This window comes from Monodon monoceros, unplaced genomic scaffold, assembly GCF_005190385.1.
Source record: "Monodon monoceros isolate NGI ecotype Baffin Bay Population unplaced genomic scaffold, NGI_Narwhal_1 Super_Scaffold_21, whole genome shotgun sequence".
NCBI lineage: Eukaryota > Metazoa > Chordata > Mammalia > Artiodactyla > Monodontidae > Monodon > Monodon monoceros.
The window spans coordinates 106,023,752-106,050,839 of NW_021703778.1; the positions used below are offsets into that span (position 1 = coordinate 106,023,752).

Here is a 27,088-nt window from a genome sequence, read left to right on the forward strand (position 1 = left end):
ATCTATCTATCTATCTATCTATCTATCTATCTATCTATCTATCTATCTTTGTGACCTTAGCTCAACATTTCAGCAAAGACTATTCTGAATGTGATGTGATCTCTCCTAACGAAGGGACTAATCCTCTAGCTTTCCACCACTTCCCAACTGAGTAAGCCTATCTGCTATGTATTAATCAAATTACTAGGAACCTTTTTTCAGGATAAGGCTTAAACATAGGACTTGATGACTCTCCAATAGATTACACGTCCAACTGCCATGCCTATTAATTATTCTTTGAACACACTCATAAATGAGCAATGTTTCATCCTAGGAGTATCCCATTCAGTCCATATGTTATCATCTTCTCCAAAGGCTACTGTGGGAGATTTTTTTCTAATGTTTTATTATAGTTAAGAAACATAAGTCCTTGGTATTACTCATTCTACCTATCTGGCAGTAGGTATCTTATTGAAAAAGAATGCAATTATTCTGGAGTAATAGATTCTAAGTAAACTAATATTGACTAGTATTGGTTTTTAGTCATTTCCTTCTCAGTACCAGGATTTGTTTCTAAATATTTGCAAACTATTCATTTAATCATTCATTCTAGGATTTTGACAAGGACAAATATTAAGCTTCTTCTTGAATGATTACAGAATCCATTCTTTCCCCCTTTTAGAAATTCAGAAAACCCTGGCCTGTCTTAAGTATTCTGGTATCTCTCTCATTTTATCCATGATTTACTAATTACCCACAATGGCTCTAGGAGCACCTCTGTTAGCCTCTTCAATATGCAGTAAGTCCTGTTCTGAACATCAGTCATAGTTTACAGCTGCCATTGAGTGCGCTCTTGTGATACCACTATTTCCCCCCTAGGTACTAGCTCCCAGCTGAGACTGCTATGGGTAACCCTCAAATGTAAAGGATCCAAGTTAAGGGAGGAAGGAAGCCAATAGCAAAGGAGCAAAAAGACTAGTAAAACTGGAGTAGCTACAGCAGTCCCAAGAGAGTCAACAACCAGGAAAAAATTCCAAATGGGATCTCAACTCCAGTTCCAAAACTCAAATCAAGACTCAGAATTCTGACCTAGAGGGAATCTGACAGGGTTTGTCTTTGAAACTGCAGGGTGGCTGGGGGCGGAGAAGGAGAGACAATGGGAAAGACAGATATGAAACTGGGCCATTCTGTGAACTTCTTTCAAAAACAAAGCAAAGGAGAAAGGGACGGTGGTCTGGCTGTGGGAAATAGGAAGTAAGGAAGGGGACTGCAGCAGAATGGGAAGTCAGAAGGAAAGGTGACATGCTGGCATGTCAGCAGAACAGGATACTAGCACCCAAGGCGGAAACTAGAAGGATACAGAAACTCCAGGTTCCCCGGAGCACCAGGAAGATCTGGAGCCCCAGGATAAAGAGATATTTGGGGAAGCAGAGATTGCCGCAAATTCCTGGTACCCCATACTTCCTTCCATAAATATAGCAAAAAGTACATATCCCAATACTGCCTTTCATGAGGTCAAGGTTTATTGCTACACAGTGCTGGATTCTCCAGTTTGGGGCAATAAGCAGATGTAATTTAAAACAGCTGTCGTTGTACCTAGGGCCAAAGCTGTGCAGGAAAATCCTCCATTCTCTGAGTTATATTTTTTGTTTCACACCCTCCTTTCCTTATTCTCTCAATTTGAAGAGCCGCTTCTCCACCCCCAAAGAAAACAGGAGCAAAACAGGCAGTGGTTGGTTCCTCCTTCTCTTTGCAGTAAATATGATGGCAACTTTTTCAGAGAGTGGTAGGATTATTTTCTGATTCTACTTGCCCATTTACTCTGAGAGTTAGCCTTTCTAATATTATTCTGAGAGTTCTGTTCTCTTATTCATCCTAAAACTCAATCCCTTCCTTCCATATTTTTAATAAATTGTCTTAAGGCTGAGCTCTCTGAACACCTCAAATAGCTACATTCGGGCAATGTGCGAAGTCTTTCCTTTTTCTTTCTTATTAGAAAAATTTAAACAATTGTATGGTTCAGATTTTTATTTTAAAGAATCCCCTCTCTCATAAGCACAGTTTTGTGTTTTCTAAAATGTCTCTGGCCATGGATTTATATTAATGTTTCCTATAAATTAAAATAAGAGCAAAGAAAATCTGTTTTATGACGCTAATGTTTTTTTTTTGCTACAACAAATTCTTGGCTAACAAAGTTACTTTTCCCCTAACTTCCTGTACAGCAATTTCTCTTGTTGCCCCATCAGCTGAGAGACTGAAATGTCAGGAAAGTGAAGAGAAAATTTATCAAACTTTTTTTTTTTTACCAGAATGGGACTTTCAGCAGATGTTGGGATAGCTGAAGTTCTGCATAAGTATATATGAACAAAAACAAAATTAAATGGTATACGCAGGTGCTGAGGGCTTTATGTTTTAATATGAAAAGAAACGTTCCATCGGTGTTAATTTTATGGATTCTATTTTCTTAGGGTGTCAAAATTCAGAATCATCTTTGAAATTGTGGAAACTATATTGCAGTCATTCTCCATTTCAAAGCAAATACCATGTGTATGGACAATAGGTTCTTAGTATGCAGAAGGGACATTTGCATGTGTCATAGCTATGGCTAAACTAAACAGCATCCAAAGCTTGGAGAAAATCCTACAGAAAGAATGGAACTGGACATATGTGAAGACATAATAGGACCCTCAGGTCACACCTCTCAGTCATCTTCCATTTTTCATCTCTTTTTGGCCGACAGGCTTGCAGGATCTTAGTTCCCCGATCAGGGATGGAACTTGGGCCCCTGCAGTGAAAGCACCGAGTCTTAACCCCTGGAAATTCCCTCATTTCCCATCTTTCATTTTAGGTACCTGCCTGTCCCCCCATTCTCCCCACTAGATTTTAGCTCTTTTAAGGTCCCACAGATTGTGTATTCATTTTTGCACAATTTCATAAATATTTAAAATCAAATGCATCATTTAATGTATTAGGAAAATGCTTGCTAAATAGCATTTGATAGATTGAATACATTAATTAGAAATTTAAATATCCATTTTCTCAGCTCTATGTTTTAATAGCCACATTATGTGCATATAGTTTGTATATTTTGGCTAAAAATACTCCTGGATGGTAGGACATCACACGTCTACAAATGGATCACAGGATCAATGACTTTCATCAGAAAATCAGAATAATGCTGAGAGGATCTGCAATACAGATCACATTTACTTTACAATGTTTATTTGACACAAGAGAAATTATCTGTGAAACCCTGGGGCTGACCTGTTTTGTCCAGACATGGTAGTTTAGAAAAAATTGTTTTTTCCGTACTGTCTTTCGTCCAGCTGCAAATTATTGAGGTACAAATTTTCAAATTAGAAACCAGGTCCGAGCTATCACTCTAGTGATGGAGTCTTCATCTGTCACTACTGAGCTCCTTGTTTGCTTTTTTCCCTTTCCATTCTGCCTCACTGCCTGTCACCCTGTAGGCTCAGTACTTCTCTCTTTGGCTTGATTCATGCTGATGGTAAGTTATGTGTTTATTTAAAAAATCATTTTGCAACCCTTCACATTCCAGCTCTCAACCCAGCAAGCTGTTGCCCGGCAACACTAAGTGGGACGCTCCTCTCAGGGGCTGAAACCAGAGGCTGCCGGCAGCAAACAAGGGCGCTGGGAATCATCATCTCACTCGTTCCTGAGTCAATTACCGCAATCCAATGAAGTGCAAGACCTTTAGAGGCTCAAGCAGGGTCTTTCCTTTCCCAGTTCTTTCCTCTGTAGAAAGTTATTCTATCATTGGGTAGTCCTTTGCTTTACATTCAGTTTAATTTCCTCCTGAAGACTAGAAAGACAATCTTGGAAATCATGAATTGTTTAAACACAGCATACAGCAGCCCCCAAACTGATGCCAAATTGATTCAAAATTTAAAGTCTAAATTAAAATATATTTATATTAGTTTAATGAAGTTTGGGGTGAATTTTTTTTTTCATTTTCACTTTGGAGGGGTTTCTGGTTTTTGTTTTTTTTTTTTTTATGCTGATACTCAAGCCAAAGGTCAAGTGAAAAATTGTTAGGGGCCTCCAGGTGTTGGCAGTTTTAGAAGCACCTCAGGTGTTTCTAATATGTGCTCCTAGGGTTGAGAAAGGCTGTGCTAAGCTGTGCGTTTCAGATTTTTACACCCATATGAATAATCTAGGGATCTTAAGCTCTAGATTCTGATTAGGTAGGTCTGGGGAGGAGCCTGAGAGTCCCAGGTGGAACCTTAGACCACATTTTGAATAGCAAAGGACTAGGGGTATGAGAACATTGAAAGTAGTTAAAAACTGGTTTAATGTTGTTCAAAGGGCCCCAGAATAGATGGATATAAACATAGAGAAGGCCCCATCTTGTTCAGTATTCTGGAACGAAGACAATAGAAAGGTTTCAGGATAGCTTCTACTCAGAGGATGCCGACAGGAAGAGCAAACAAGTTGGATTACACAAATAAGTTCCAAGATAACTATATACATATATAGCTATACTGGTAAGATAACATTTAACAGGGACAAATGAAACAGGGTTCTCTATTTAGCTACCCCCCACCCCGAAACCAAACCAGTCTAAGTACAGAATTGAAAAATGTGGCTTATCAACAACATTTATAAGAAAAAATTCAGGGTCCTAAATGCACAGTAAACTCAACATGAGTCTACATTTTATACGTAAATCAAGTGTTATTTTATGCCATGCTGAAAGAAATGTGTTCTTTATAATGAAGGAATGGTGGATTCACGTTACTCTCAGGCTCATTGAACCTTGAGTCAGAACAGTTTTGAGGTTTGATTTAAAGAGAACATAGGGCTTCCCTGGTGGCACAGTGGTTGAGAGTCCGCCTGCCGATGCGGGGGGCATGGGTTCGTGCCCCGGTCCGGGAGGATCCCACATGCCGTGGAGCGGCTGGGCCCGTGAGCCGTGGCCACTGGGCCTGCGCATCCGAAGCCTGTGCTCTGCAACAGGAGAGGCCATGGCAGTGAGAGGCCCGCAAACCGCTAAATAAATAAATAGATAAAAAGAACATAAAGAGGGGAGTGTCTGGACCAGAGTGAACAGGTGGTTAAAGAAAAAACTCACTGCCCAGGAGAAGAGAAAGCTTGGGGTGACATGATGGCTGTTTTCAAACCTCTGAGATAAGCTTTTATTTGGAAAAAGGATTGGGTTTGTTTCTACCAGTGGGTAAAAACCCAGAGACATTTTGGTCATTGTGCTAGGCTCAAACTGAGAAGAAATAGGGCTCCTCATGAAATTGTACACTTTCTATTACAGTAGCAACATAAGAGTATTCTGGATAATTGCTCAGTGGATTGGTATTGTGGAGCAGTACAGGGGTAGGATAAGATTTTTAATATTCTGTATTTTGAAATATTATTCTGTGTTGTTATTGTGAAAGAAAGCAAATTTACAGAATATTTAACATTTGTTGTTCCTATATCCTGACATCTCCACATATATTTAGATGTCACATTTCAACTCAACTAGGATATACATTCAGAAGTGAAATTTTATTTTTATTATTGGGATATATAGGAAACATTTCAGTTTGGAGCACAAATAAACAGCCAATTTTTGAGCACTTATAATGCCAATGTTCTGGCTAAAACTTCTTCAGATCAGTTTCTCTCTACAAATTATCATTTTTTTGGAAAAAAATCTGATTATATTTTATTTGCTATCAAAGGTTCCTTACCTGGTGGGACAGACACCTTTTCAGATATTAACTCATTTGGATTTTGAAATATGTATGTGTGTGTATGTATATAAACACATACACACATACATATATTTAAAAATTCACTCTACTAAGTAGATATCATTTAAACCACTGTATGTCTTTGGCTCATAATTTTAAAGTTCCTTATTACTGAACAAAAAGCATACTCTTTTTCAAAAAAATTAAACGCAAGTAATCCTAGAATTTCAAATAGAGGTTGTTTAAAATGTTAAAACCCAGTGGAAGTTGTGACCCACATCATTCACTATAGTTTATCAATCATGATAGAATCTCATGGTACCCAGTCCAGCATTTTTAAGTACTTTACTGCCTAGTCCCCTTGCATCTCCTCCATGCTGTTATGTCTGACAGTGGTGCTAATATGTTGACAAATCAATCTATTCATTAATATTCAGCAGGCTTGCTGGATCTGCAAGGCTCATAAACTGTTACAAACACAGTTTAATTTTTAAATGACAATTGTCTTTCTTTTGTTTCTCATACCATTGGATTTCTGGGTCTCATCTACCCGAGGCTTATTTTCAATAGGGTTATTTTTTGTTTTGAACAATATGTAGTGAAAGAGGGACCTACAGCTGGTTCCTTTTCATGGCAAAGTGCTACTTCCAACTTAAGTGTTTAGCGTTCTGGAACACTGTTGGATTTTGAAAACATACCATGTGGTAATGGTGCTAGGCTTTTATTTAGCTTTGCTTTGTGTTTGTACTGGCTGTATTTTTCATCTCCAATTTCTGGGGGAAAAACGCACTTGTGACCAATTTTATTTGAATTTACCACATTGAATGGCAAAAAAAAAATAGCTTTTAAAATAAAATTTAGATGCTTGGATAAATTTAGTGGTATATTATTATAGCCATTCTATGCCTTGGGATGCCATATATTCTGCACTGAACATAAATGTCAGCAGAGGATTGAGACCAAATGGAAGAATAAACTACAGCTGCACTTATCAGGGGAAAGAAGCAGCAGAAATATTACCATTGAGACTGTTGGATCGTGCAGTGGAAAAAAACCTGTGTCACGGGTGCACCATCCCAAGTTGATAATTTTGAACTAAAGATAAGTTATAGGATTAATGCAAGGGCATTTCCTTTTCTTTTTTTTTTCCTTTTCACATATGTCAAGGCTTCATGTCTGATCTTAATTCTTGATTATATCAACTAACCATGTGACTCTGAAGCTGAGCAGTGACAACACAGCAGGTGAGATGAAAATAGGTGCTTCTTCAGACTTCACCTGCAAGCACAGAAAATGATCTCTGTCTGCGGGGGTCGTGGGCTCTTTGTGAGACAATTTCTGAGGTTGCCTCTGTGTTGATTACTGCCTGCTTGCCTCCCTAATGGCATATAAAGGAATATCAAAACTCAGGAGGAAAAAATAGTAATTTATCCAGCGATCATCATGGTCTATCACTAACCTTCCTCAAATTTACTGTGTATCTATAATTGAACACATCAATTCGATCTGATGATGGTAGTGTACTTTTACTCTAACAGAGGCTTTCCCATCACTGCAGGTTTGTCATCATTCTCCTAGTAGGATGATTTGCACTGAAGCAAATTATATTTCACCTTATTAGCTATATAACCCACCTCACATGGTTACCTGTGTCATCTCTCTTCTCCTGCTAAGAATAAACTCTTGGGTAAAAAATGCTGTATAAAAAAGCCATTTATAAAATAGAATAATTTAAGATGTGTTAGGATCTTGACCAACTGAAGGAATGTAGAAAAAGAGAATTAATTTGACTCTCACACTTGCAAATTCTCCTTTGTGTGGGCAAAGCAGGTTTAGAGATTTAAGATTACATCTTCTTCATCTGCTCAGTCACCATGCAAGAATTGGTATTATAGAAAAGGAACTATAACCCCCTAACTCTCCAGTAATATTTCACATATAAAATAGTATATATATATGTGTGTATAGATAGATAGATAGATACAGATACATAGATAGAGTTTGTATATTTAACATGGTAGACAACTTTTAGACCAGATGTGCAAGAATTTAAGTCACACAAAAGGTTGTACTCTACTTATTCCTGGAACTTCCTTGCACTTTTGTTCCTTATTATTATTTTTTACAAAAGTGTCATATGCACCTGGTAAAAGATCTAAATCAATCAGTAGGAAGAGTTCAAATTGAAAGATAAAACCTAATATCTCATTATTAAACCTCTTTTAACTATGTAAAAAATTTCTTCTGATTACCTCTACACCTTAAAAAAAATATGTGCAGTATCATTTATGCTTGATTCACTAACTTTAAGCTATTCAGAGTATGGATGAATGCCAGTCTGTGAAATGTTTATTAGTTTACAATGAGATAAGTATAGAAAGTGAGACTAAGTCTTTGGAAACTTTCACAGCATCCTGACATTGCTGTCACATTTTTATTATATTTCACAAAGTACTGATCCATATGTTTGGAAATTAAAATAAAATAAAACTGGTCCTTTATCACATAGTTTGAGAAGAACCACCTTAAAAACAAAATAAAACATTGATTCTCTTCCATTAAGGACAATGAATCATTCATTTCAGCTTTTTCTACCTCATTGTCCTCCTTTATGCAATTAATTTAGTTACATTAAATTAATGTACTGGCTACTGTTGTAATTTAGAACAGTGCCTGGTGCACAACACAGGATATATATATATATATATATATACATATGTATATATAAAACATTTATTCAAAAGGATTAACTCTATGATTAAATCGTATACTAAATCATGCATGTGAATGTACTGGGCTGGCCAAAAAGTTCATTCGGCATTTTCCGTACAATCTTACGGGAAAACCCAAATGAACCTTTTGGCCAACACAATACATAAGCCAATCCATTCACCTCGGCAGAATCGGATATCAACTCTGTACAAGTTACAGCTCTTACAGCTCCTTTCACCTCTTCTCTGTCCTCCTTTCCAGTGTGAAAGAAGTTTCACTATTTACACATCCTTTTGCATAATTATAATGAAGTCAGATATGCTTGGTCTAAAGGTTTTCTATAATTTAAAATTAATAAGCAATATGTGGAATAATTTATATATAACTATTATGAACTATAGGATTATAACTCATACCCCCTATAGTCTATAACCTATAACCCTACAACCTGTAACATCAAATTTCTACACCTATGCCCACTCAAAGGAGAATTTTCAAGTGTTAAAAGGATTCTCTCTTCCTATATTCCCTTAATCGCTCAAAATCATGACACACATGTTAGTTTCTTCTTTATTACACATAACTTTATTACAAATTTTTGCATTTCCTGGAGTTTCTTTTTTCTTCTTTCATCTTGACATAGGAAGCTTGTCAAGAAGCTTTTTCTTATTTTTTTTCTTACTATTTTCATGGAAGTCTATATTGAAATACATTCAACATTTGGAACAAATTACACGTCCTGATATTAAATATCTGATAAAGAAAATGATGTGGATACAAAAACATGTTACGAATGAGAGGAATTTTTAGTTCATCTAAATTTGAAACTTACTAAAAATTTTTTTAGAGCACTGTCAGCTGTCAGGTCTTTCAGGGGATCAGGGCTCCCGAGCAGTGTTTTAGAAAGTGTGCTCCATGGACTTCTTATAGTCTCAGAGCAAGATGGCAGTTTATGGGGGTGGAGTCTGGGAATCTCCATTATTAACTAGCTCCTCTGATTAACCGCTGGCATGCCAAAGTTAAAAACTGTCTGCTATACATTTAGAACGAGACAATTACAGGTAGTTTAAAACGAGCCATGATCAAGGAGGTTCTTTGGCAAAATTATTAGTAATCCCCTACCTTGCAAATATTCCTGTGTTCTATTAGGTAGCTTTTCCACTTCCTGTTTCTAAGTTCTACATCCCTGTTACCTATTTCTTTCCTTTTTTTTTTTTTTTTTGCGGTACGCGGGCCTCTCACTGTTGTGGCCTCTGCCGTTGCGGAGCACAGGCTCCGGACGCGCAGGCTCAGTGGCCATGGCTCACGGGCACAGCCGCTCCGCGGCATGTGGGATCTTCCCGGACCGGGGCATGAACCTGCATCCCCTGCATCGGCAGGCAGACTCTCAACCACTGCCCTGCTTACCTATTTCTTAAGTTATAGATTGAGACTTGGTTGCAATTTTCTGGTTTTTTGGCCATGTCCATCCAGGATTCACCCTTATTATGTACTAGATGTGACAAACATGGAGGACAACCTGGCCTATCTCTTGTTATTTTGGAATTGCTAAAAATGCAATGAAAGAAAGGGCATATTGGTACATGATCAAATAAGGTGCAATTCTCTTTAGTTTCATCTGATTATCTAAAAAAACGTTTAAATGACAATGGACTGCCTGTTGCATAAGATGAAGTAAATCTGCCTAATCAAGTAACTATTTGAAAATAGGTGAACAAGTCCTTTCAGGGAACTGAGAAATGTCATAGCCATCCTATGTGCTGAGGACTAAGCTTAACCTAGTATGAGATAAAGCTGGAGGTGAGAGTGAGGCCATGTCTAATTACTGACAGGTAGTAATGGATAAACTGGATGGTCAAATGGCCATCAGATAGTCACAATGATGAAATGAAACAAGGTACAACACACTGCCTTAGAATGAACTGAAATGTTCTCAAACTCCTCCTTTCCCATAATTACCTAAAGTCTCCTTTTGTGCAATTATTTGTAATCATATGATTCATTCTGGAGTGTTTTATTGTATACATGCATTTTTATTTAGTTATATATGTATAGCAATATATAATTTATACAAGTATTTAGTTATATATATAACTGTGATTAAATATGTGTTTAGTTACATACATAATTATATGACTGTATGTATGTGTGTAGAACTAAAATGTATATATACAGAGAGATCGACTGATCATGTAAAGTGATTGGAAATAGTGTTTAACACATTTAAGGTAATCTAGTTATGTCAATCACTGTGCTAACCACTTTCCAGTGCAATTTCATTTAATACTTAAAGTAATCCAGTGAGTCAGTAACTAGTGTAACTATATTGCATACAAGAAAACTGAGACCTGAAGGAATAAGTAACTTGGATGAGGTCACCAAGATGCTGAGTGGAGGCAACTCAGGTCTTTATCACAACATGATCCTGTTTCCCTCTCTTTTTAGACATTATTAAAAATTGTGTTGCTACACTAGCTCGAAGCTAGTGAAAACATATTAAAAATTTAATGTGACAGCATGGCTAAATCCATTAGAAAGGATAATCAAGTGGCTGTAAATGCAATGAGTAAGAGCATCTGCCTTGGAGCAGGCTGACAGGATTTGCACCCTAGCCCCACCCAGGGAAGCCACTTAACCTTCTATGTCTGCAGTGCCTCATCTTTAAAATGGAAACAATTATAGTATCTACTCAAAGGTTGGGGACAATTAAATAAGTTCATATATGTAAAGTGTGTAAAGTAGTGCTTGGCTACAGTGCAAAGGTTATAGAAGATTAGTTATTCTTATTTTTTTCTTTCAAAATTTATTTAATTTATTTAATTTAACTATTACCATTTTACCTGTAACATTTGCTAAGTTAAATTTTCCCCAATTTTTTCCTCATTTTTCAAGTCATGCTTTAATTCACAAAAAAATCTATTTTTATAATGGACATCTGTTAATGCTTTTGTGTTTGTTTTTAGCCTAGTATCTTTTCCCTGCAGGAACTTCCTCTCTCCAACCTGGAGGGGCTCTCCATCATCCACGGTGCCAATCAGAGCCAGGCTCCTGCAGTGACAATGTGATTGTTCCCAGGGTATTACAGGATTTAAGGGCAGCCAATCAGTGCCCCTTTCAGAGACTCTACAGCTACTGACAGATAATTATGGTTCCATTCTGAGTCATGTACAATGGGTAGCATGTAAGCCTGGAGCTGCTGGGAGATCACTTTGTACCACATGAAAAGCCCACCTGAGAAGGAAGCCATCATAAAGTAAAGCAGAGGTAAGAGAGAGAAATGTGACACTTGAACTATAGGATCCAGATGAATGGAGTTCACCTTCTGGACTTCCCTAGTTGTGTGAATCAATAAATTATCTCTGTCTAACTTAGAGATAAGTTTCTATTACTTGCATGCAAGAGTCCTGATTAACTCACTGATAAATTATTGGTAAGCATATCTCTAATGCCAATACTCAGCTTATTATATTATAATAGCAAGAATAATTAATGAGTTTAAAATATTCCCTATAGGTTGCTAAATAGCAAGACATTAGAAATAAGCACCCTTTGGTGTGCAACAATGTATGCTGTAAAGAATGGAGAGAAACGAATGATTTCAAGTCCAAGCCCTACCACTGTGTGACCTTAGGCAAATTATTGAACCTTTCTGGTTTCTAACATAGAGACTAAATCAAGTTACTTATTAGAGGATTGCTGTGAGGATCAAATGACACAATGATAGCTCAAGCACTTCAATATCTAGTATTATATTTTACTGAGTCCATGTCTACACTAACAGAAAAAAAAAAAAGCACGATAAAGGAATTTTCTCTTCCTGACACATCTACGTACGTTACAAAGACCTTACAACTTTCTTTTATCTTTTGCTTTTTCATGCCAAGAAAAAAAGTACAACTAACAATTTTTCTGAAGAACACTTGGAAAATGTGCACATCAGTTTGCATATAATTTCTAAAATTATACAATCAATTCTTGGTTACTCGCCAGAGCAACTGCTTAGCTTAGTGTTCTGCTATCCTTTTCCTAGATCCAAATCCTTGGCTCACCCCACACCTGCGTTCTATAAATGCCTTTCACATCTTTTATCTCTTTCAGTCTCTATTACAACTTCATTATATGGGCAGGAATCATTACCCTGTTTTACAGATGAGAAACTGAAGCTCAGAAAAGGTAAGTGATGGCTAATTAGAATGGCAGGAAGTACAACATCACAAACTGCTTCACTGCTGATCCTTACCTTTGATTCAGAGTCACTGAGGTGCCTAGATGTTTACTTCCTTGCATCTGGAATTTTAGTGGTTCTGGGGTGGTTTACAGTATCCTGAGACTGAAAATTCACTAATTTCAGTTGTGACCACCCTTGGCCCGATACTAGTTTGCTTGCGTATTCATCAGATCCTACGTGCTTAAAATTATTTGGTACTGGCCCTGTGATAATATCTAATCAGGAAATTATTAGTTCCCAAAAAGACAGTGGAATAGAATCTGGGCCGGTAATTACTTTTGTAACACCTCAGCTAATATTATGACATAATTTAATTCGCTTTTCTTTATATTCAATAATACACTTCTGTTCGTACACCAGCAGGTAGGTAACTCATTTGCCATCTGAGCTTCATTTAGCAAATAGTACAACTCCTGTGCCTCAAAGGCAAGGATGAACTAGAAAAAGATACTGAGAAGAGAGGCCAGTTAACCCCCAAACTGATACTTGAGTCATTTAGAAGAAGGAGATTCTACCTGAGCTGGTTTCCACATCACCTTGTCTGAGTGGCAGGACATTTTTAGTGCTTAGACATATCTATAGCCAAGTAAAATGTGTTCTTTCTGGTCAAATATAAATGCCCCTTGAATAATCCCATGTAATTCCCTCTTTGTAAAACGCTGTATCTCTTCCTTTTCTTTCTTCAGTGACTGGCTTAAGTTCCATCTCCCCTGAAAATGCAATTCTGACTAGTCAAGTCCACAGTGATTCTCCCTCCTCTGAACTTGGAGACCCTGATTTTATACCAAGCTAACAATTCAAGGAAATAAATGATCATTTTCCCAAGTTCATATAACTCATCTCCCCAACAAACTTTCAAGGGCATTTTATGAAAACTTGAAGGATATTTTATGTTTTGCCCTTTACATTCATATTACTTATGCATGTATACTGTGGTTTCCCAACAAGAGTTTCTTGAGCTATTGATATCTATGCCTCTGGTTTCTATTACTAGTGATAACTAAACATTCATAATCTATAGCTTCTATCTACACAGAAGGCCAGCATATTTCCGAGAGTGGGCATCATTTGTTCCACTACTGCAAGAAAAAAAATTTTTAATGTGAAGGTTATTTTCTTAATGTCCTATTCTTGCATAACAGGAAAATGTATGACTGGCTTTAGAGATATTTCAGATTTGCACTGTGGTAACAACATCAAGTTATCCTACTGGATTTCTAGATTATAGATATCAAACATACCTTTAACTGTATTTAAAGGTAATGTTCCCTGACAAGGTTAGGTCACAAGGTTATTTGATAATTCTCTCCTTTCTGCCTCCTGGATGAGAAAAAGAATTACACTTCCCTTTTATCTATTGAATTATCCTAAATATTTCATTAATCCTTTGGCTACATGGTAGTTCTTTTTAAGGTCACAGATTCCTTCAAAATATATCCACCTAGCTATGATTTACAACTAATTAAATGATGTTAAAGGTTGTTGACAAAATCAAAACTACAATGAGGTATCACCTCACACCTCACACTCAGAATGGCCATCATCAAAAAGTCTCCAAATAATAAATGCTGGCGAGGTTGTGGACAAAAGGGAACCCTCCTACACTGTTGGTGGGAATGTAAATTGGTGCAGTCACTATGGAAAACAGTGTGGAGGTTCCTCAAAATACCAAAAATAGAGTTCCATATGATCCAGCAATCCCACTCCTGGACATATACCCAGATAAAACTATAATTCGAAAAGATACATGCACCCCTATGTTCACAGCAGCACTATTTACAATAGCCAAGACATGGAAGCAACGTAAATGGCCATTGACAGAGGAACGGATAAAGAAGATGTGGTATATGTGTACAATGGAATGTTACTCAGCCATCAAGAACAATGCAATATTGCCATTTGCAGCAACATGGATGGACCTAGAGATTATCATACTAAGTGAAGTAAGTCAGACAGAGAAAAAGACAAATACCACATGATATTACTTATATGTGGAATCTAAAATACGATACAAATCAACATATCTACAAAACAAAAACAGACTCACAGATATAGAGAACAGACTTGTAGTTGCCAAGGAGGGGAGGGGAGGGAAGGAATGGGCGTTTTGGATTAGCAGAGGCAGACAATTATATATAGGATGGATAAACAATAAGGTCCTACTGTATAGCACAGGGGACTATATTCAATGTCCTGTGACAAACCATAATGGAAAAGAATATAAAAACGTATATATATATAATGTGATATATATAGATATATAATGTGTATATAGATATATAATGTGTGTGTGTGTATATATATATATATATGTATAGCTGAGTCACTTTGCTGTACAGAGGAAATTAACACAACATTGTAAATCAACTATACTTCAATACAATTTTTTTAAAAAGGTTGCTGCCAATAGTAACTCAAAGCTCTGATAATAGATGGACTGTGCCATTTAATATGAATGTAGTCTAAGAACTAATTGTCCAAGCAATTTATACATGCTCTTTTCCAATTTCTGCACCACCATGTGCAATAACAGGTATCAGATGTTTATCTATGAATGTATTTGCCTCTTTAAGTGGTGGAAAATCTCAACAAACTTAGAGCTAGATGTTGCCTGAAAACTAAAAAGGAAGCAGGACCAGTGGTTACAGAATGTACGCTCAGAACATCTGGGTATAAATTCTGGCTCTGCCACTTACTAGCTTTGTGATTTTGCCAAGTGGTTCATTTCTTTTGATTCAGTGTTCTCACTTGAAATATAGATATAATAGTTAAACCTATCTTCACATTTTGTGTGTGTGTGTGTGTGTGTGTGTGATTTAAATAAACCCTAAAGCACGTTCATGAGGAACTGCTTTCTTTTTCTTTTTTTTTACGGTACGTGGGCCTCTCACTGCTGTGGCCTCCCCCGTTGCAGAGCACAGGCTCCGGACGCGCAGGCTCAGCGGCCATGGCTCACGGGCCCAGCCGCTCTGTGGCATGTGGGATCTTCCCGGACTGGGGCACGAACCCGTGTCCCCTGCATCGAGCAGGCGGACTCTCAACCACTGCGCCACCAGGGAAGCCCAGGAACTGCTTTCTGAAGCATGCAGTGAGCCATTTTCACTGCCCTGACTGCCCCACCACTTCTTTTAAAACTATCTATCACTCTTCCTTTAAGAAGGAATTAAAACTATCTATCACTCTTCCTTTAAGAAGGAATTAAAACTATCTACCACTCTTCCTTTAAGAAGGAAACATTTATTAAGAAGAATTTAATTTTAAATAATGCAACACTGCCAAGGTAATCTATCCTAAAAAAAAAGCATCAGAGATACATATAAGAAATTATACATAAAGGTTATCTAACACTGAACAAATAGAAATAACCTAAAAATATAATAGCGGGGAATATGTATAAAATATTATACATGCTCTAATGTCACATATAGGAAAACAGTATACAAAGAATGCGGTATACTAATATATGTAATGTGACAATTAAAATATCAATATCATAAGGTTCTTGTGCCCATAAGTTAAAAGTGCTTAACACAGAAATAGGCATATAGTAAATAAAAGAGTACTGTTAGTAAAGATCAAGTATTACCATTGTATCAATGTGTAAACATTTATAAGTTCTAAGGAAATACACCAAATATTAACAGTTTCTCTTTATTTCATTTACCTTTTAATGTGTATTTCTCAATTTCTCTATAATACATATACTTTTTACCAGTAGATATTTTTGTCTCCATTTCCTTTACTGCTCCATCCACCTCAATAAATTTGTGCCCCTGCCTTAGTGGGCAATTTGCAATAAGCATTTATCAATTTAAAAATTCACAACTGAATTAATAATATAACACAATGATTAAATCATTATCACTTTTGAATGGAAGATATTACCTTCATGAGAGATTTCCTTCCAGGGATTTGGTGGATACATGAAAGCTGCATTCTGGATTTGGTCGTGGATGTCCTCATCTTCATTAAATGGGAATGTGCCACTTAGGCTTACATAGATGATGACCCCAACAGACCACATGTCTAGAGAGCGATTATAGCCCTTGTTCCTTAGAACCTCAGGAGCCAGGTAAGCTGGGGTACCCACCACTGACCTCCGGAAAGACTTCTCTCCAATGATCCGGGCAAAACCAAAATCACAAAGTTTCACCTGTTGATAATAATGGTTTGGAGATATAGTAAGGTCACAAACTGTGTGTCTTAGTCCACAACTGCTAAAAAACAATTATAATATTTTACATATATTGTATGGATTTCTCACGGTAGAATAGCTATTTTCCATTTTATGTACTTGAAGATAGTGGTTTAGGTACTGATACAAAAGTATGCTTTTATTCATAAAAAATATCATGTAAACATTCTCCTTCCCTCCTCTGTAAAACCAGAGATAAATGTGAAAATATGTATACACAGAAGTGGGTAATAGTGTTTTACCAGGCAGGAAAACATCATGCAAACTGATGGATTTAACTCAAGGGCTTATGATAAGGAAAGGTTGAAGGATAAGCACAAGGATGCATCATGCCATCCACAATATTCCTCAAAATTAGCTCTGCACGGACACCTAGCCAGGACCTGAGGGTATCAGGGAGCCAGGGCAGAACAGCCACCTCAGTCACTTCAGATATGACAGTTCCTGGGAAGAGATCCAGTTGTTTTGCATCCTCTGAGTTGAGGAAAAGAAGAAACTTTTTTCCTTGCCCCTGAGAACAACACTGAACTGCAATATGTTGCCTAACATTAGAGAGCTGGTAGCATCCCTAGGACTCTTAAGTGTCTCCCTCTTAGGCCAATGCTCCCAGCATTGACCTAGTGCTGCCAGTTCTCCAGGATGTCCACACGACAGAAGCAGAAGCACAATGAGAGGCTCAGTGTGCATTATTAAGGCAGGCTGAGCTGAGATGCAGAGCGACAAAGCTGCAGTCCCCACAATATAAGAAGGGTAACAAATGGATGAAAACAGACAGGTGAGACTTGAAACAAAGGTTTTGAGGAGAAAGGGTGACAGAATGCTGCAGGGGAACCAGTGATGCTGTCGGCTGGCTTTTTTGCTGAGAGGCTTTCATACTTGCCTGAGGGAAAGGATCAGCTGATGCTAGCAACACGTTTTCTGGTTTGAGGTCACAGTGAACAATATTTTTAAAGTGTAGATGACGCAAAGCTACAAGTATCTATAAAGGAAAAAATCATCAAAATCATTTTATTTTAGTCTAAAAGTTTATTTCAATATGTTTTCTACTAGGACATAAATTTAGAGGGTCAAGAGAAACCTCAAAATGAATGGCTGAGTTTCTTTATACTCCAGTTCCTGAAATGAGCTAGATTAATTAACACAGCAGGTTTCTAAGGAAACTTTAATGGAAAAAGTATCATATTATGGTATCCATATAGCAACCAAAACAGGTGTAGATAAAAGAATTCAATGATATCTAACAAGGATATATATTCCTGAATATTTTCAAAGAATGAGGACTCAGTCACTGTGCATTTTAAAATTTCATGAGTAGTTTTAATACATGAGCCCGCACACACATTATTCATTTGGTACGTATCCTGAACGCTGGATGCTACAGATATAAATTAGAAAATACGATAAGCCACTGCAACTTTTTTTTTTAAGTGTAGTTTAGACTGGGGAGGTAGGGACTAAACAACAAGGGTAGAAAGCTCTAGGTAAACAGTGATAACATTTGATATTAGATATTACCTTTTTTTTTCTGACTCTAATTGATTTCTTACCTGAGTAATTAAAAACTTCGTTATGTGCTCTGGCAACCTGCCCTTTTCACTTGACAAGATCATCTCCAGCATGTCTCCATGGAGTTTTTCCATAACAACAAACACTCTTTCAGGCGTCTCAAACATACACTCCAAATTTACAACACCAGGGTGATGAAGGTTCTATTAAAGATAAATAAAGCACTTGAAGAAAATGAGTTTTTTGATACTGTTTGGCAAGCTCACTGATTATACAAAACTGTTCACGTTTAAAGCTGTGGAGAAACCCACACTTAAGATTTTTAACACCTCTAAATTCCACATGTGCTGCCTTATATTTTTGAAATTCTAATGTCTCCAAAAAATACATCTTTACTTTCTGTGCATAGTGAATTTTTTTTTTCTATGCTACAAATCCAAGTTCCAACACAGTGAATTGCTAATTAGGTTTTAATTAGAATACCATACTGAGAAATCTGTAATTTCTTAGGATCATCTCCAATATTAAGCATACTGTCCTAAATAAGTTTACTAGGCCATCTCTACACACTTCGTAGAAATTTAAGGTAGACAAGATGAAGTATGTTCATCGAGTGCATCTGACTGCACTGATGAAGCACGTTAGTCAAAACCTTTTGGCACTGCTCTGCTCTTGGAGGCTGCTCTAGTTTGCTCCAGAAGCTCTTACACAGAGTAAAGATCCCCATGAAAACAGAAAAGAAATGATTATTGAGCCCTGTTTTGTTCAGGACACCATGCTCTGTTGTAGTGCTGCATGGTTCTCAAGCACTCAATAAATATTTCCACAATAAAGTAATGGCCAATAATGATAGGCTGAATTTGGCTTGACAGGTTGTCACACATGTCAAGTAAAGTTACTTTTAACATTAGATGTGCCCTTGTAATGATGCTTAAGTCTGAATGTTGGTCTGGGGTCATCAACAAAAGCCTTTGATCATTTGACTTTTAATATTTTTTTTCTGCACATGACAACAAAAAATCCTAACATTAAAAGAACTATTACATATTCCACTTATATTTCAATGAAAAATGGGGAAAAAAATCATCACGAATAAAAACCACCAAAAGAAAAAAATAGGGACTAACTTTAATGTGCTAACAGCTGAACAGGCAGAAGAAATTGCATCCTTTATTCTAGGGGAAAAAAATCTCAGCGAGCAATAAAATTAAATGTAAAATGAAAATTCCACCAATTATTGGAAACCTGAAATGGTTCACTCTTCAGACCTCACAGACAGATGCTGGGTGGTGAGCAGTAGAGGGGATGTGGGTGAATCTGCACTGTCATTGTCTTCCATGCTACTCATCGGCATAGAGAGCCTGGCATCAACTCAACATGGAGCTACGGCTGTGGTTGGCAGTAGCTCCCGTGATGATAACCTGTCTCTCTGGGTGCCCTTCCACTACTTTGGCAATTGTGATCTCCACCTCAGACATCTGATGGGTCTTTCTGATTCTGAGGCCTTGGTGCCCAATCATGCAGTATAATGTGGTCATGGTATAGCAAGTTACTGAATGTAGTCTGAGAGATGCCTGCACACCCACCCAATGGCCATTCACCTCTCGAGGGCTGGAGTGATTATTCGTGAAACTGTCAAATCTTGCTACTTCAGATAGACTAGGCCCCCAGAGTTATTCTCTCCTGGTCAGAGCTCAAGTACATGGGACAACTGTGGGATTAACAAAGCTCACACTGTCACTACTCTTAAATTTCTTTGTCCCAACTGCCAACCAATAGGACCAGATAGCTGGTTGGCTTTGACCACTGTGGGAGTGCCAGATCCTTAGGTGGGAGACTTTAATTAATGACTCCATATATCTGTTCGATACGCAGTATGGAAGACCAGTGACAGCATGGTTCATACCTGAACCTGTGCCCAGGCTGTCACAACAACTAGACAGACCACCAGCCTCTGGGTATCCAAGCATCTCAGCTGTCCTCTTTTAAATCAGTGATCACAGAAGAAGCTTTAAGGATGACATGACAGTCCTGCCAGAGTCATGATTCTCCCGGGACAAGTCCACTATGAGATGTGATAAGTATACCTTCCTCTTCTGAGTATCTTCTTAACTGATTCTTTCTTCTATTTACTCTAACTTTAAGCACTCAAGCAGTGTTCTTGGGAGTTTGGCTTCCTTAATTGGCCAAGGCCTTGTCTAGGTGGGGAGTGGGAACAATGAATAGGAAAGGAGCAGACCAACAGAAGTAGGCAGCAAAGCAAGCAGGTCCCTTGTGTTTAGATAGGAAAACCTAGAGCGTGAAGGAGAAGACAAAAGTTAAGGGAGTGAGACCTCCAGGACCCAAGGAGGGCAGGGGAGGACACAAGTGGTGTGGTAGTGGCTCAGCCTGCTGCTTCTGCTGCCCTTGTCGTAGGCTGTGAAGGTTGGGGGGAGAGTCAGAAGATGACCAGGAATCTCTCCTACCTAAATTATTCGAATATATGCACAATGTCAACCCTCATGCGCCTCTACTTGTATTTTTCTAAGCATATGAGTTCCTAGTGGTACTTAAGTCCTTCAGTCAGTATACTCCTTTTTCCTTTCCACCACTCAACAAGAAGACTTGAGAGGCCCCTATTCAGAAGGTAGGACTTTAACATGTGCTTATCTAATTGGTATATTCCCAAAATGTTCCAGGCCAAAAGTATGGAATAGATTAATGAGATTGTTTACTGTCAATTATTTTGTGCCATGTTCCCTGTAGACTCTGAAGGACTGTACAATTCTCCTTTAACAGCATCTTTATGAAAAGGATAAGGGAAAATTTTTCTATTTCTCGATAAAGGACTTTGAATATAGTTAGGGATATATTTTAGAAAAAAGTATAGGACTTTGAATATAGTTAGGTATATATTTTAGAAAAAAGTATAGTCAATGAATGCATTGAACTAAAGGTCATGTATACACAACTGGTAAAAAAAAAGTGTCTTAGAAAAGTTTAAACTCATATGTTCATTGCAATTGGCCCTTGGTCTTTTACCAAAACCTTTATGTTTTATAGGTTTGCTAAAGAATACATTGAGTGGTAGCTGAAAAATCTTTCCAATAGCAAAATGACTTCATTTTTTCTGTATAGCTGATATACAATAAGTTGATATTTTTTTGGGTTTATTATATATGGTTGAGACAAGGCCATCATAGATGCCTACTCAAGACCCATAATTTTTTTGCACTGAACCAAATGACCAAACTTGTTTTTACATTTGACAATAACAAAAGAAAATGGAATACAAAGAATCATGCCTTCATCATCCAAATTCTCTCTACTATACTGATGAGAAGCATTTATTTAGCCTAGAGAAGATAATATTTGAAGACTAGAGATAGAAAAAAATTAAAGTCACTATTTTCTGTCATGTATGATTCATATTATCTTTTTAATACCTTAAGATCAACTCTAAGATGAGCTTTAACCAAAGTAGTTGATGTGACTTGTTCACAATTTTAATTTTGTATATAAAATATGAAATAGCTTTTCAACATTTCCCTTCTGAAGTCTAAAGTAACTTAATTAACTTAAAAATGGTTTGATGACTGTAACATCAACTGTGGAATAGTAGAGTTCAGAAAGAATTTTTGCTAACTTCTCAGGCCTAGCTCAGGGATTTGGATAATAAATTTCATGGCAGAGTAAGCTACTACAGGACTTTCTGACCATCTGTTTGTTGCATTTAAGTAATTTAATTTTCAGGAAATGAAACATTTGGTCAAATATAGGAAAGAATAGTGTCTATTCACACATTACAGATTGATGACATATCCATGGGGTGAATATAAGTTGTTTCGAAGACTGGGAGGAAATGCCATTTGGAGATCAAGACAAAAATTCTCCTGACTCAAATTGCAAAGAGAATTCTTATGTAATTAATGGAAACTAGTCACTAAAAGCAAAGGGCTTTATAAAAGCAGCAACATTTTATAAAAACATTTAATTAAAAATTTTAGTTTATGCGTGCCTTCTATTTTATGTTACTTTTTTTTGGATTTGTATTAAGGAATATTTAATTTGTACTTATAATCTTTGATTCTAATAGTTTTGCTTTATTGTAAATCTAGCATTGCAAATTCATTCTATATATTTAGCTGTGATAAATTAATGTCATGTGTTTCCTTTCTTCTACCTTCAGGATTATTATACTCAAACATATGAGAGATAGGAAAGAGAAAAATTAGAATCAATGTATCTTTTCAACAGGTTATTTAGGATTCAGCCTTAATGTGGGAACTTCTGACTACTTTTCTATCAAACAACTAAGTGGTTTAGGTCATACTGGGACAGAAAGAAAGAAACTTCAAAGTGAAGAATCCAGGATCTAAATTCTAAATAGCATGCAGAGCAGACAGAAGAATATACCACAGCACAGTGGTGCACAGCAATGGGGGTGGGGAAGAGAGGTGCCTTTCTCGGAGGCAGAGCACCATGGCAACGGCTTTGTTGATTCTCATTCCCGGATGAGGGATAAACATACCATCTTATGAATTTTCTAAACACAGTCTCTTACAATTTATGCTTCATTTACTGGTCCTAGAAGTCATAATCACCTAATGCCTTATGAAGGGGACACAGTGTGTAACAGTACCTTGATAGATGCTGAAAAGTCATCGTGTAGAGAGCAGATAATTATAAAAAGACTTGCGAAAGATAATACCCAAATTGATACAGTAAACTCAGCTATCTCTCCTAAATTCTCTCTTTAGTTTGATAACTGGGAATTTAAAGTAAGTGGCAGAAAAGAAAATTTCCTTTTGTGTTTCACCTAAAGGAGGCTACATTAAGCTAAGTATGAACTGCCACAAACTTGCACCTTCTAATTTGTCCTCCCCTGTCTTCCCTTGTGCTGTATTTTCAAACTTCAGTGATGGCAGAGGTGCCTCTACTGTGAAGTCAACAGGTGAGGGCTGCGTTACACCATGTGAGAGCCCTCCTGATATAACATGAGGATGGAGATCGTTTGGTTGTTGCATGTGAACGTATCCCTATTTCATGTTCCGTTGGCAAAAACCCTACAATTTAAAAAGGCTCATACTCCAGTGGTTATCTTTTTGGAGGTAGCATTTTTTGGGGAAATTTCACCTGTAAAATTTTAGAAATGCACATTGATAATAACCTAGAACCAAATAAAGCTAACATATACTGTCAGAGGAATAAATGCACCGATATTACTTCAATAAGACCAGATGTAACAATCCACCCTCCTGTGAATAGGTATCACTGGCTGACATTTAGATCAATGGGGCCACAACCAAATTTAACCTATTAGACTCTGAGAACTCAGAAATGACCAGATCATTCCTGGTAAAAACTGTCTGCCTATACCATCCATCAGAACTGGAGTGTAATGTTACTTTTTTTGTATGGCACTAATTAGCTCAGATTGACCCTGGTTTAAATAGTTCAAAATTTTGTGGAAGAAATAAGTTGAAGCATCTCCATTGACTGCTAATGACAATACATATATTGTGTCTGGATATCAAGAAAGGGAGTCAACTTTTAGGTGGCTGGATTATAATGCGAAATTTACCATTATTTCATCTTAAGTTAGCTGTAAGTCCTCTGCATTCTATTAAGTAACAGTGGAGCAAGAAAATTTTTTTTAAAGGACCAGTTCAATATTTGCATGGAAGAAAAAAAATCAGGTGACACCTGATATAAAACTTCTGTATTCACATATATCCATAAACCTATATACAACCCTCTCAGTCATTCTGCACTTCATCTCTTCTGGAAATGCTTTAATCTAGCTTTAGATTCCAGGGCTGTGCAGACACATGATAAATAGAATGAGTCCTCTCCTTTCCTTATTAAAGGAGAAGAGACCGAATGCAGAGGGAGGAGTATGTAAAAAATACACTTAAAAAACCCTTCCATCATCTCTCATGTTTCTAGCCTTTCTTGACTTTTCAGTAGGTAGAAACAGTATAAAAATATGTGATATTTTCTACTCATCACCAGGAAACTTTCAGGTTAGAGGTATGAATGACAAATTTAAAAAGCAAAATCTAGATTCCTAAGCCCACCATCTAGAGTCATACATACACTGAGGTTTCACTGGCATTGATGTTTGTATATGGGTGAAATTGTTACTATAATTTTTGGTGGTCGAGGGAGTGATTTCTATCAAAAGAAAGACCCTTACACAGCACGGATCCTGCATGCATCCTAGTATCTATCCCCTAGCCCCCGACAAAGGCCGGAGTTCCAAGTTGAATTTAGGCAAAAGGACGTAATATTTGAGAACAAGCAGCAAAGGCTTCAAAGGCAGAAAATTAATAACTGATTGTTACCTTTTAAAAAAAATCAGTGTTAGTAAACATTCTACCCATAAAGTGTGACCCCCTTTCCTCTATGCCATTACTGTTTGTTTTTAGCGGAAAGGCAAGAATTAAAAGAATGGCATGTTAAAATAAGGAAATTGGAATTTGTAGGTCAAGGTGTGTTTACTGTACATAAAAGTTAAAAAATGGATCAAATATCTGGATATTTTTTTCTATTTGCTACAAACGCATGGCAATGGAGACAACATCTGGAAAACATTTTTATTTCCTGTTAACCTGCCTGATTGGAAACATGAACACATGAATCCCATCTTACCTTGGTGTTAGATTTAAAGTGTAACTTTTAACAATTCATATCACTGTAGCCCAGTTACTATATTTAAATGTCAGCACCCCAGAAGGCATAACATTCTATTATAAGGTTAAATGACCTGTGTAGACACATAATCTCTCTGATGTCTTAAGTACTGGATATTGGGAACTGGAGTGACCATGTAAAGTCTACTGTACAGGGTTAGAAGACAGAACATTATGTGCAAAAAGGTCAGTCTGTGATATCTTACATTTGTGTAAGGGTTCTGTGGCACTTAACTAGCATATTATCAAAATTAAATAAGTTCCTAATTATGTGGCATCTCAGAATCTTTAATAAGTGAAAGACTATTCACTTCCAAGATGTAGATGACCTGGTTGTAGTACACAATATTTTCTTAACTGTCTTCATGAGAACATCTTAACCTCCACCCTCTTCCATGAAGGAACTCAAAAGACATGATCTTCCAAAAATATGTTGGGAAACATTGATTTAAAAAACACTTTATAGGAACTTCCCTGGTGGTCCAGTGGCTAAGACTCCACGCTCCCAATGCAGGGGGCCCAGGTTTGATCCCTGGTCAGGGAACTAGATCCCACATGCCACAACTAAGAGTTGCCCCAACTACAGATTCCGCATGCTGCAACTAAAGATCCTGCATGCTGCAACAAAGAAGGATCCTGTGTGTCGCAACTAAGACCCAGCGCAGCCAAATAAATAAATACATAAATAAATAATTTTTTAAAAAAATAAATAAATATAAAACACTTATATATTATTTAATTTAATCCCCCCAAAACATTCCTGTGAAGAAGCAAGCACACCAAGTCAGACGAATTCTAAGCCATAATTAAGGAAACAAAAAGAGGGTTGCCAAAAAATGGAAAAGCTTTGACTGGAACCTGACCTTCTGACACTAAGTTTTCACTATGACTAACTTCTTAGGGAACACAATACCTATTCAGAAAATTTTCTAAGTTTGTTTTCTTTTCCTTATAATAGATCTTTGTTTTATTTTTCCCTCTATCTTAGATATATATACACATAATCTGTGGGCTTTATTTACTGGAACGTGCAGAAGATAACAAGATTACTTTAGAGCTGCAGAACATGTCTTCAGAAGAAACAATTTCACTAAAATTCTTCATGCAGTAATATAAAAAAGAAAAATATTTGAAGAAATATGATGAACATGTAAGATGAAACAAAAGAAGTATAAACTAACCTGTCAGTACACACAAAAGAGAAAGAACTCAAATTTTGCATATTTTTTCTAGAGAAAGAAAAGTTGACTCTTTCATGATTTAAGTAAAATCACCAGTTTGTGCAAATTTTCATTTTCCCACTCATATTTAGCAATATTATTCTCTGGTTTTCTATCATGATTACCTCTTTTCCACCTACTCTTGATCGTCTTTTTTGACTAAGAGAACAAAGCCAGGTATTTACAAGATGTATATTTAATCTTGTTCTGTGAAGATAAATTACCATGTTTTTTGGTTTTGTTTTTGTTTGTTTGTTTTTTTGCGGTGCACGGGCCTCTCACTGCTGTGGCCTCCCCCGTTGCGGAGCACAGGCTCCGGACGTGCAGGCTCAGCGGCCATGGCTCATGGGCCCAGCCGCTCCGCGGCATGTGGGATCTTCCTGGACCGGGGCACGAACCCGTGTCCCTTGCATCGGCAGGCGGACTCTCAACCACTGTGCCACCAGGGAAGCCCAAATTACCATGTTTTGTAGTCAAAAAGGAATGCATGCATGTGCAGTTGGGGCAAATTCTGGACAAAAGATACAATGAGACCAAAAAACCCATCTGCCACTTTTGAAGAGCTAGGAGCAAAAGCAGAGGGTAGGGAGCAAAAGCTGGGTACTGTGCATGCCCCTACCTAAGGGGTGGTAAATCACCTACGCACCCCTCTGGCCGAACACTGGATACATCCCTACCCTCACCCCATATAAGGAACCAACTCGCACCCGCCTTGGGGAGCGAGCAAGGGAAACTGTTGCTTGTTTTCATTCCCCCCTGCTGCAGCAGGGGTCCCAAATAAAGCCTTGCCTGAAACAACAAAAAAAAAGGAATTAAGGTAAGGAATACTTTATTGTCTTATTGGCATGCTCTGTGATTCTGTATCC

At 37.3% G+C, this 27,088-nt stretch overlaps 1 protein-coding gene across 4 annotated transcripts in view; it reads right to left on the bottom strand.

Moving 5' to 3' along the window:
* The window catches only part of PRKD1 (protein kinase D1), a 345,202-nt gene that overhangs the window by 5,879 nt on the left and 312,235 nt on the right, over positions 1 to 27,088 (bottom strand). For 3 of the 4 annotated variants that reach the window (XM_029237647.1, XM_029237650.1, XM_029237649.1), the window contains 3 exons: positions 18,370 to 18,531; positions 17,703 to 17,801; positions 16,513 to 16,780 (listed from right to left, as the gene is read on the bottom strand). In XM_029237647.1, coding sequence (XP_029093480.1) covers positions 16,513 to 16,780; positions 17,703 to 17,801; positions 18,370 to 18,531 — 529 coding nt within the window. The remainder of the gene's footprint in view (positions 1 to 16,512; positions 16,781 to 17,702; positions 17,802 to 18,369; positions 18,532 to 27,088) is intronic. The other variant, XM_029237648.1, reaches the window with a different exon arrangement.